The sequence below is a fragment of the Nymphaea colorata genome, chromosome 13 (assembly GCF_008831285.2).
Source record: "Nymphaea colorata isolate Beijing-Zhang1983 chromosome 13, ASM883128v2, whole genome shotgun sequence".
In the NCBI taxonomy this organism is placed as follows: Eukaryota; Viridiplantae; Streptophyta; class Magnoliopsida; order Nymphaeales; family Nymphaeaceae; genus Nymphaea; species Nymphaea colorata.
In genome coordinates this window covers 5159608-5172358 of record NC_045150.1, presented here as the reverse complement: position 1 = coordinate 5172358, position 12751 = coordinate 5159608, and the positions used below count along the sequence as shown (strand labels likewise).

The window sequence follows — 12751 nt, the reverse complement described above, 5'->3', positions numbered from 1 at the left end:
ATGATTATCCACCAAATTCCGACCAAGTCGAGCACAGCAAACCATCCAGATTCCTCTGATCTACTCATGGCTACACCTGACCGGAACAAAGCACGTCTGGATTCAACCCATCTCAAAGGAACGCAACCCTGCTGTTTGGGCGCTCATTAGTGGGTGCGCTCAAGGGCATGGATTAGATCAATGTAAATGGAAACAATCTCATCAATATTGCCCAAACTGAGGTTAACACGATATCAGATGTGAATATCCTTAATCCAACTACATAGATACAGATATGAGGATAGATCCAAGCTGTTCACATCCTTATCCAATATCAACATATAGGTCAACATATAAGTCTCAAATTAGAGATGGATATGGATTGGCTACAGAACATTCAAATTCAAATTAAGACCAGAGAAAATACATTCCGCATCTGATCCCCATTTGCAGCCTCAAACATTGACGAACACAAGGTGAAGATGGAGTATTATTACTTCTCGGTAACTAGTTGCAACCTAAACTGATTACAAGCAAAATTATTACTTTTTATAAGTCGCAGTTTCACGGCCATAGAGAGTCGTATCCAGAAGCAACAAACAGTCTCTAGCAACAAACAGTCTCTTTAGACAGTCTTTTTATTTGATGAAACACAAAAAAAATGTCCCAAGATAGCAAAAAAAAACTATCTTTGGTTTCATTTGATTCCGGTTCAGATAGAGGGACTTGTACAGCTATTAAGGGTTTTATGCAGATGGTCAGGAACTATAACATTGCATTCCAATTCAAGGATCAAGAATAATCAGAAAAGTGAAACTACATCAGCAACCTCCAAGAATCATTTGAGCTTCTTAAAGAGCTTTGGCGCGACCTGCAGTTTGGAGTATTTAAAGTCTATAAATAATGAACAAAAAACTATTTTTCGAGGATAAAGGAAAACCACTCTCTAATCAGGCAACCATTTACAGAAAAATGCAAAAGAGAGAAAAAAAAAACATTAATTTAAATTTTCATATAGCATTAATGAAAATACTCCTTGCTTTTGGGATTATTAAATTGGACAACCTAATTTATCTGAATGCAGTTCAGATACTTTCCTGGTATAAATTTGACACTTCATCCTTTTTCCATCCAAACTTCTAGTTCATGTCATCATAAGGTCTTCTGCATACAAATATATCGCTATATTTTGCTCACCTTTTCCACTAAACAAAGGTTAAAAAAGGTACTGGATTTTAGTGTACCAGCTTCTATATCCAAAACATACAAAATACTATCTTGCTGTTTAAAAATCTGGTCTCATGAGATATCAACTTTATATATAGGTAGAGATGCTTTTACCATTTCGCTATTCATTAATGTTTTGCTGAAACAAGCTCATTTCTTCCATGATTTTTTATGCCATCTGACAGTTCCAATTCGTGATTATATTCCAATTTCAGGATCCATCATGTCTTTCAAATACAGAAGAATCAAGTCAGCAATGACTATTTGTGAATAAAAAGGAAAAATATGAATATGATGGAATGAACTAATGAAGTCTTACACAGTTATCAACGCATCTCCAGTAGTCAAAGTATTGGCCTGTACAGTGTTTGTGCCCTGTTTCATCTCCTTGAATCCTCTTCGCACATGCCTGAAATCAGAGAACAAAATCAAAGACAAGATTCTCTCAATTTCAATGACACCAAAAGGATATCAATGAAGAGAAGCAACAAGCATCTTGCACTGAAAGCAGACAGATAAATGCCTGAGACAAGATATTCATTCTGAAGATCTAGCAAAACTTGAGGCAAGAATAAGATAGGCCTGCATTAGCTGCAGGTTGGGGTTTAACATCCAAAACAAGTCGAAGAAAAAAGGCAGATGAAGGACATCAGCTCACCACTAAAACAGATACTAACTGGGTAGGAGATCTGGATGAAAGGAGGTCGGCTTCTAGTTCTTGTGTTTTCATTGGTCAAAATCTAATATCATAGAGTAGTCATAAGCAAAAGGTTGTGGCAAGGTGCAGTATTGAAGCTGAATACAGATCTATGTCAGCACTCAGCAAACACAGGTGAAGTAATATAGATTAGACATCTACTAGCGGATCAAAGGTTCATCATTGATGTGTGATCATCAAAGTGCCATCAACGTTGCTTTTAACCCTATATCCATCATAGTTGGACCAAGCATATTGAGATAGAGTAGCATTTTATCAGGCAAAAGGTGGAGATTAGAGAGATTGACATATTACAACTTTGTGTGTGTGTGTGTGTGTGTATATATATATATATATAGAGAGAGAGAGAGAGATCAATTGGCCAAGTGGCAGACTTATTCACTAAAGCATTAATGAAGCATCGATCCTAGTTTCTAAAGGGCAAGTTGTTCATGGTCAAGACCATGTACAACTTGAGGGAGGGTGATAAGAAAATGTGTTTGGATTTTAGATCCAGATCCAAACACATTACTAAAGCGGAACATGATGTCGTTTATTTCAGCATGTGCAAAATTGTTCATTAATATGTGGCATCTGTTGCAATTTTTAGTATCTTATTTGTTATTTCTATCCATGGTGTAAAGATGGCTTAATATAATTAAAATTAGGGTTGAGATTGAGAGGGCTCGATGTTAAGAAGTCTCCTCCGTTCCTTCAGATGCCTCCTCTTCCCTTCTCTTATTTTTTCTGCAGAACACAGTTTTGGTGATCGATTCACATCTGATTCCAGAACACAGCTTTTGCACAAGGTTTACCCTTGACCAAAAATAGAAAAAGAAAAAGAAAATATAATCCATCATGGAAGTTGATGGTGGAATTCTGAGGGAAAATATAATTCCCCATAAACAATTAGTTGCATCATTCATATACCTAAGTATCACCAAACCCAACATAGTGCACATGCAGTCCATATAGCACCTGGCAAGTCAGTCTCAACATGTTCCAAATTCAGTCTACATGAATGTGGTTAGCAAATTATCAGGGACGCTAAAGGAACTTTAATTAGGAGAGTACTTTTATCTTCTTCTTCTTCTTCTTCACTATAATTGTTTCTTGTACTAATGTGGATCAAGGAAGAAAACCAAATAATAGACAACACAATAAAAGGTTGTGTGTTTTCTTAAGGAAATCACTGATATCATGAAAGCTATGTCACATGAATGCAGGGTGCAGCTACAGCCTACCGGTGCGGCACATCCCAAAAAATTTGGGTGCGAGGATGCAGCGAGGGTGTATATATATATATATTAAATGATTGTTTCTTAGCTTAGCCTTAATTTGTCCCTTTTTTTTACTTTTATTACTGTAAATAAAGAAAGAGGGGAAAAAAAGAACAAAAAAATGAAAAAAAATTTGAACATGAATAAGAAAGGGTGCAGTCGGGGTGCGTGTCGGAGCTGCACCCATACCCGCGTCGTGTCAATGCTGGTGCTGCCCCTTTTTTGAAAAGTCCGTGTGACATAGCATGAAAGTGCCAAAAACAACAGGTCCCTTTGTCATCTACAAAAGCATGGCATAGAGCAACTGCTACTAGAAGCATGGAGATCATATAGATGAGACAACTTTAACGGACATTGGAGTTCGTTTGAAAGAAAGCTTATTAAATTATGCTGTGATAATAAAAGGTTTATCTATTTAACACAAAAGCACATGCTTCAAACAAACTAAGCATATTGAAATGAATTGTCACTTTGTTGATTCTTGATTGTCACTTTGTTCAAGAAGAGTACATGAACCATACTATTGGCCTTGCATATGTTGTCATAAAATATCCACTAGCAGATTTTTTCATTAAGGCCTTGGATGCACGAAGTCTTAATTTTTTTCTTAACAAACTTTTGATAATAGCACTGTGAGTTTGAGGAGTGTTACAATTTATGTAAATACACATATATGCCTCTAAAGATATATGCTAATTATATGAATGTATATACAAAGTGTAAGATATTTGTATTATTATGTATACAAACTAGAACAATATATTACATATACAGGTTGAATATGCATTTTACATTTTTGCGACCTTTCTGCAATACATTTTTGCTACTAGAACAATACACTTACTCTAAATACTATGTATTCATCTGTTCGTGCTTATTTTTTGGTCAAGATTGGACCTTGACCAAGGTTTTTTGCTGTTGGCTAATCCCAACAGCTCCATTTAAAGTTTTTTTGGAGCTAGAAAATGACTAGCTCAGCCCCTTGCTTGTTGCATATATAGCAGCCTTTTGCCACTTGTATGACCATTGTTCTTCTAAGCATTTTTTTTAATGAATTTATTATTATCATATTGTCTCCTTTGTACCACAGTGCACATTTTTTTAGTGTTCTTGGTGACTGGCTTTATTTGCCATTTTCTTCTTCCTTTATGGGCTGCTTTCGTGCCTTTTTTGTGGGCATTTTTTGGTGCTTATGTCTGCAGTAGCTGTTGCAGGATCTGGCCATGAAGCAAGAGATAATCAGCCTTTGTTGATTGAGGAAAGCAACCTTTGCTCAATACCTACCATTTGCATAGTCAATATTGCAGAGGACTTAACGGTTGAAACAAGCCAGACGACAATGGCAACACAACATGGCAGAACATGGGGTTAGAGTGCAATAATAGGTGCATCTCAAAGAGGAGAATTCAATAGGTTTATGAATGTAAGGTTTGTATCCCGTAGCATGATTGCGAAAGCCACTAATGGCTAGACTGTTTCCTTTGTTTGTATTCATAATATGAAACAGCTGGAAAAATTAGACTATCTGTCAAGCGTAATGTCACCCTTTATCATGTAGAAAAGACTCTGGCTAGGTTGATTAGCTTAAAAGACTTTGATAACCCCTTAAACACAAGAAGGAAGCAATAGGAAGATTCTATTTGCAGGCAAGAAAGGACATCCAGAGGTTTTCCACCGAAGTGTAGAAAAGATAAGGCATGGTAAACCATTGTCACAAAAAACGGGGACGGGTATTAAATGACGAGGAAAAAAACGGGTATAATACGATAAAGTTTTATATATCGGGAATAAAACGAGAAAAGTTCGGCAAAGTTTTTTTTAAAAATTAAACATTTAATACATCTTAAAAATTATAAAAAATAATAATTAATAAAAAAACGGCAAAAAACGAGAAAATAACGTATAATACGGGTATTATACGCGTATTATACGCATATTATACGCGTTTTTTGTTTTTCGACGTTCTTTTTTTTAAAACGGGAATAGTACGGGTATTATACGACAGAACTGTTTTTGGCGTTAAATACGCGTTTTTTTAAAAAAACGGCGTTTTTTTAAAAAAACGGCGTTTTTTGTTACGTGGTATGTGGTGGTGGAATTAGATTTTCATTGGTCAAAATCTAATATCATAGATTTTCAAATTATTGGAAAGTTTCATTGGTTTGCATCTGCATCAGAAAAATGTGACCTCTTGTCTTTATTTAACAAAAGATTCTCTTGGCATTAGAAATAATAATGTAATTTCTCCGCTGTATACCTGTAAAAATTTTCTACTTGACTCAAAGATAAACCATTTACTTGAATTTAACCTTCTAAGCAACCAAGTTAATATAATTTGCGAAAGAGCCCCCAAAGAGAATTTTAGCAGTTAGCAAATTAATTCATTAGATAAATCAATAGACAATTTGTGACATACCTGATATTGAAGCAAATATTTTACGCACTTTGGCTTGCAAGATTCTTCAAGATATTTCTTTGGATCAACAAGCTCCTCATCAGCCCTATACTCACATAAATGCAAGTGGAAACTATATTACTTAAACAATAAGAAGCAACTGGCCTGCTCCATAAAGGAGGAGAAATACAATGTGAAAAGACCGATATATCCATTAAACACAGGCTGGCTTTTTTTGTTCATTAGTTGTAGGTATGTTCAAGGTCTGAATGGCCCAGTAGCATTCAGTCATTACTGAGAACTTACTGAGAGTTCTTGATTCACTGAACAAACAGTTGATTGCATGTAAGCACCTCCACAAGGATTATTACAGACATAGACAACAGTACGGTGTAAAAGGTAACATCAGGATTATTAATTGTTAGTTGTTTCTACTCTATGTCACACGGGTACTCCTCCTAAGGAGGAGTACCCGCACGGTACCGGTACGACACCGGTACCAGTACGGGTATGTTGGTGGGTACGCCAGAAGTGCGGCGTTGACCGTACCAGGTGCGGTCAACGCACCCAGGGTCATATTCGACCGTTTTCAGACTCGGTCAAAGTTGACCGAGTCTAAAGTTGTCCATTTTTATTTTAACGTTTTTTAATATTTTCACGTTTTAAACCATTTTAACGTTAAATATATCAAAACCCTAAAACTTTTTTCGTTTCATTTCGTTCGTTTCTTCCTCTCTCACGAACGGTGTTCCTCTCTCATCGACGACCACGCACGGCGACGAGCGAAGGCAGGGGCAAAGACCGGCGGCTGCAGGCAACGAGCGGCGACGGCAGGCGGCGACCGGCGACGGCAGACGATCTGCGGCGACCGGCGACGGCAGACGATCTCCGGCGACGGTGGGTGGCGAACAGCGACGATATTTGCTTTTTTTCATCGTTTTCTCATTTTCTGTCGATGGGCTGAGCCTTTCATCATCTCTGGTGCCGGCAGACGGCGCTTTTCACCGGTGGAGCCTTCCATCGTCTCCAGTGCCGGCAGATGGCCATGAATCCTTTTTCTATTTGTCGCCTGCAGACGGTTCCTTCTTTTTTGTTCATTGCCTGCAGTCGGTTCCCTTTTTTTGTTCCTTTTTTTTTGTTCCGTGTTCCCTCTTTTCTAGTCGGTTCCCTTTTTTTTGTTCCTTTTTTTTTTCTGTTCGGTGTTCCCTCTTTTGTTTGTTTTGTTACTTATGTAAAATTGTATTTTATTTTGTTTGTGCTTCTGCCGTGATTGCCATTGTCATAAGTTAATTTTTATATACTTGCGGATGTTGTAGACACCTTCCCTTTGATGAAACTGATTGCTATGTAGTTCATGGATTGTCTTTCACTCCGAACTGAAAATTTTTACTGCTTAACATTAAGCGAATTTCTGCAGCCACTTGACTGTACTTCTTACTTTTGTTCAGCTTCTGTATCTAGTTCCTTGTTCGCCCCTTAGTCTCTCGTCAGTTCATTCCTACATCTTATTATCCAGGTGGTACTTTATGTGACTGAGGAGAATGAGAATCAAGACTGATAAATTTTGGATTATGAATTATGAATAATTTCTGTTTGTATATATGTATATGTGCATGTGTGTGTACGGCCGTACCCACGCACCCAAGTTTTTTAAAAATGGCCCGTACCCGTACCCATACCTATGTGACATAGTTTCTACTACTTTTTTATATATATCCAACATTAGTGAAAGCTTTTCAAATTATGAAAGAAACAAAAAGAAAAGGAATATATACTAATAATATATAAACACAGGAATTTCAATTTCAAAAAGAGGAACGATTATGAGCTTACTGCAATAATATTATGATAATATGATCATATTTTTCTCTGATTACATTGTGAAAATATTGCAATATTTTTCTCATATTATCAGCTGGCTTTTAAAGGGTTATTATGAATTTGTGATATTCTCAAAATATTATAGATATTTATCGTCAGAAAACACACACACACAGACATACACACATACATACACATATGAACTCATGGACGTGGACCTATAAATGAATGTTATCTATGTTGCATGGACAATGGGACACTAACATGAGTGTCAGTATCAGACAGCTTATGTGAGTGTGGGATGTGGTAAAAGATGAAAAAAGTGTACTTGGAGACAGAGATATGTGTGTGTGTGCGTGTGTGTGTGCAAAATTCACAACACACACTTAACATCTGAGTTTTTACAAAAAAACATGCTCAGGTTTTGAAGTTTTTTCAAATCACCACCCTTGGTTTAGAAATGTTTAACTAAAAGAGACGTTTTGATAGAATCCACTAAATGCATAGTAAAATTATGCTTTTACTGTTAATTAAAGGGTGAAACTCATTTGAGAACTTCAGCAAGCTCTTGTGCAAGCCTTCAAGCGAGCAAGGTTTCCACAGGAAGAGTAGCCAGACTACCTGTTGGCGTTGAGAGAAAGGTTTGTCAGCTTCTGGTGGATTGCTGCCAATGTTGAAATATGAGAGGATTTGGAGTGTTTTTTTATCTTCAGTGAAATTTTTCGGCAAACAAATTGTTTTTGAGGACCAAAGCCTCCAAAGAAGCGATTATGCCGAGTTCTGAAGGGAGCTTGCCAATAAATTGATTCAAGTTGAGGTCATGTTTGTCATCTGCTTCACAAGAATCTTCCATTGAAATGCATTGTTGGTGAGGTTTCAGAGTTTTTGAAGAGAAAATGTATGGAAAGAAAGCTCCTCACGGAGAGATAAAGGAAGGAGACAAAGAGACTGATGCTTCCTTTTCTTTGAGCAAAACACTCTTTCAACTCCATTGGCAATGAAGAATGAAAAGTGAAAATAGATCGTCGAGAGAGAGAAGGAAGGTGTCCCAGTCCATCAAACATGCTCTTGAAGGATAAAAGTTTGCCTCTCTCTTGGTTATTTTCTCCTCAAGTCAAATAAAAAATTATCTTAGAGAGTAAGTGAACGAAATATAGGAAAAGGATGAGAAGCATCATAGACAAAGAGTTTTAGTTTCTTTCTGTCTTCATGGTGAGTGGTAAAATAACAATGTTGAGAGAGATTGAGTTGATGCCAGCGTGAGAGAAAAAGAAAGAGGGAGAGAGAAGATAAGGGCAATTGAAATGCTATATAGAAGAGGGATGCATGAGTTCTGGTTCCTTTGAAGAATGAAAGGTGACTAACAATGTATTAGAATGTCCAAAGCATAACCACAAATATAATCATTGGGTTTTTACCAGTGAGGCTTTATTTGGGTATTTTTCGGCAAAGTTATTTCTCTCGGGATAATCTTGAAGTTTTTAAAAAAAAAACATAAAAATCCAAAACATTGAGTAAAACTAATAACAAAACAAAAAATATCTTGTTAAAATGATAAAAATTAAGGGTATAAATAAACCAATGAGACAAAAGTTTAAAAAACGTAAACAGAAAATGAAAAAATCACGATAAATTCATTTTTGACATTTTTTTGGAGAACATCGTATATTTTTCCCTTGTTTCGTTTTTTATTTTTCGTTAATATCACAATATTTTTGCAAATATTGCAATATTTGTGGATATATGACAAAGACTTTTGCTGATACATTTCATAAACTGACGCGATAAGGTTAGTCCATATAAGATCAAAATTAAGCAATTTGTTAACTCATTTAATTATTTAGGAATTTAAGTTATTTAGCTGCTCAATCATGACTTCATGAAAAACTTAGCAGCTTTGTAACATTTTAGTGAAGAAGCAGTAGCCGCTTTACGATTTTTGAGGTTCGAATTAAAGCGTCAGGAACTTGTGTTGGTAGTCGACACTTTAGTGACCAACATGATGAATGTCACACACAGATGGCCAGTAATGGGAGTGCATGACACAACAGAAAATTGAAGCAATGAAGGACCAATTAGTTGGACAGTGGCAATGGCCATCGTCAGGTTTGAACTACAGGTACTTGGTTGGGCTTAGCTTGGATATCTATGGACATTATCTAATTAGCATTTGAGCAACATAAGGAAAAATAGTTGCATCATTGTTCGTGAATCATGCTACATCAGAGTGAATGGTCCCTCTATGCAATTTAAGCTGGATGCTTCCCACATGTAGCATTAGGGTGCACATGTGGTTAAGGGCAAAACCTTCAATAATCACACAAGCTACGACCACAACGTCACACATGGAGGGGTGGGGCTCAACAAGTGAATGTCGATTGGCAACTTGGAGAATTGGTTGCCCAAATTTTGAGAAGATGCCTTAGCCTTCAACTGGTTGTCAAAACCAGGTGCTCCTCAAAGTGTTTGGAAGTGAGGAAAGGGGCTTGTTGGTGATAGGCTGATAGCAATAATGTGGCAACAGATCGCATTAGACTTGGCAAGGTGGTTTAACGAATGCCTGTTGAGGTAGATGACCAAGTGTCGAACTTAGTGAGAAATTCAAATAAGAACAGAGATGTACCAATACAGAAACATGTTCAATGGGCAAGTATGCTTGAGTCTATGAAAACTTAGTGCACTTAGTCCATCTTAAAGTGACAATGCGGCACGATTGGAGATAAGCTTATCTGCAGCAAATGAGGCTGATGGATGTGACTACTGTGAAATGAGCTTAAGAAATGAGATGTGGCATGCTTCGAAACATAGTTGGAAAGCTAGGAAATTGGACTCAAATCAGCTTACAGCCAGGTCGCAGGGTGAGCAAGTTGATTATTTGATTACGTAGCAATAAAAGTGTTATGAAAACGATTCTAACAATGTGTGAACTTCAAAACTGAAAGGTCTATTAGTTACTTGATTATGCAACCTTTTTCCTTTGTTGAGTCATTGATAGAATAATAGTTTGTTAATACTAGCCAATTGAAAAACTTTCTATAGGATGGGAAAAAGAAGAGGCATAACCATGTTTATGAAGTATTTGTGTAACATAAGCCTGTGTACATCTACATACTCGCTGAGATATAATGATACATAGAAACGGTAAGAAACTTACATAGCAACCAAAAATCTCGCCCAGGCAATCAACAAGAAGAACTTTTAAGATTTTTTTCCTGCGACAAGCAAATTCTAATGATTCAGACATTCAGCTCAATAAGAGTAGATAACACAAATCACCTCAGTTGCAATGGGTTGTAGAAGTTGCCATCCTAAAAAGTTTAGGTTGTGCAAAAAAAGAGTTTATATAGTATTCAAGCTGTAATTCATAATTTCATATGGAAAACTAGTTATCACATTCATGATCAACGATAGCCTCATTCAGCAGTATCACAAAAATGTCTTCATCCTTGACCTGAACTTCTGAAGCATCCAAAGTAAAGAGAAACACATCGACAAACTAGCTAATGATCGATAAGAATCGACTGAGTAGTGATATTGTCAAGTTAATTTCCATCCCCATGAGCCCCATCGTGGAAGCAACCCAAAGCTACAAACCACGTTTCCCCAACCAAACGATCGTGTACCAACACTTGACCTTCTATTCATAACCAGACCGTAACTTCAACGTACTGAACAATGTAGGCACGATATTTTCACACAGAAATCGGCCAACTGAAGATCATAAAGTAAAAATGCAACCCCACAATAACACAAATAAGCAACAGAAAAAGCAAACGGGAAACAGAGGCGCACCGCGATCACAAAATCCCCAATTCAACAAGCCCGCCAAACATGAAAACCCAGAAGACCACCGAAAAGAAAAGGATACCGTACCACTTAAAACCCAAGAAAAAGGAAACGTAAAAGTTATCCACTCGGAACCAGATCAATCACGAACGGTTTAATGCAAAAAACTCAATCGCTCAAGAAGTCATATTCGGCATCAAAATTATCACAAAAGAACAAAAACGGAGAGAAGTGGAACCGAGAGACGATTAAACGAGAAAATGAAATGAAGGAAATAAAACAAGCGTTGAAAAAGGGGACCGGGGGGTACGAAAAACCCGACGCCGATCTCATTGATGCAGCCAACATTGAATCAAAGCAATCAAATCGAGTTGCTAAACGAGATACAGAAGCAAAGGGGAGGAGCCGCACTGACCTCTGAGAGAGAGAGAGAGAGAGAGAGAGCTCAGGCGAGGAGTGGGAGAGTGATACCTGGCCGGCTGGGGGAAGACCGAAATAGTTGGAGAGATCAACGGCCGTGATGTTCCTTCAGAAGAGGGGTGGGAAAACGAGGGGCGGCGGTCGGCGTGTTTTCTGCAAAGGCTTGCAAAATGGATCGGATCTGGGTTGAAGCTTTAGTCATATTTTCGTAGTATCGAATCGGATTTTCATAAAAACGCTCTGCCTACCATCTTCTCTAACGCAAAGTTTTTTTTCTTTTTCTTTTTTTGTCAAAAGGAGGTTGCCTACCGCCTTTAGAAAAGATGTTCGAAGACTTCTATTCTACCTTCAGGTACTGAGTTGCATCTGGGCTTGTATGGCAGCGGGTGGACTAATTGTAGGCAATTGCCCACAGAGATTAAAAAGAAAATTCTTATTTTCATATTTGATGTTTCAAGGCAATTTTTTTTTGTTTACATATTTGTCTCTTAAAAATTTAAAATTTTATATTTAGTACCTCGTAGTCAAAAACTTTTGGCTCCACCCTTGCCTCCCCACCTGAATCATTTTGCTATTAAGATCATGGCCTACCTTCCCATTCCTCTTGTGTTTAAAAGATTCACATTGGCGACCCACACCAGGCACCAATGCAACCTTAGACCTAGGGGATGTGCTTTTTTTATGCTCCCTTAAGCAGTTGGATATTCCTCCTACTTAGTCAAAAAATATATATATCACTTGGTGTTCACCTTTGTTTTGTATGGAAAATAGAGCATTAAGAAATGTCAAAGTAGATAGCAATAGACTAACAAATAGAGAGGTGTTCGCCTCCTTGCTACTGCCTCTCTCTTTTCTTTCTTTTTTTCCATAGGGTGGATTAATTTGTCTAATGGATTGTGAGTAGAGAATGCTTTAAAAAAAAAAGTTTTCATTATTTGGAATTGAGGTGAAGTGGTCACAAACTTGTAAAAAGGATGCAGTAGATATTTGATTAAATTGATGTTGGTAAGTGGTGCTGTATTTGCCCATACTAACAAGCATTGTTTCTATTAATGGTGTCTACGATGTTTATAATACTGCAGTTCATTAAATCAGAACTGTGCTTATTTTCATGTGGAAGTCATCATTTCTGCAGCTACTTGTACC

The 12751-nt window shown here is 37.2% G+C and overlaps 1 protein-coding gene across 2 annotated transcripts; it reads right to left on the bottom strand.

Annotated features, from left to right (window-relative positions):
- Positions 1–586: 586 nt before the first annotated feature.
- On the bottom strand, positions 587–11792 carry LOC116267345 (cytochrome b-c1 complex subunit 6-1, mitochondrial-like). 2 transcript variants are annotated; one of them, XM_031649032.2, is made up of 5 exons: positions 11657–11792; positions 10554–10611; positions 5600–5684; positions 1526–1615; positions 587–850 (listed from the first exon to the last, which is right to left on the bottom strand). In XM_031649032.2, coding segments are annotated over exons 2-5 (210 nt in total). In that variant the 5' UTR covers positions 10556–10611; positions 11657–11792; the 3' UTR covers positions 587–817. The 2 variants fall into 2 exon arrangements, with proteins under 2 accessions (XP_031504892.1, XP_031504893.1); XM_031649033.2 differs by having other exon boundaries at positions 11601–11667.
- Between the last annotated feature and the right edge of the window lie 959 nt (positions 11793–12751).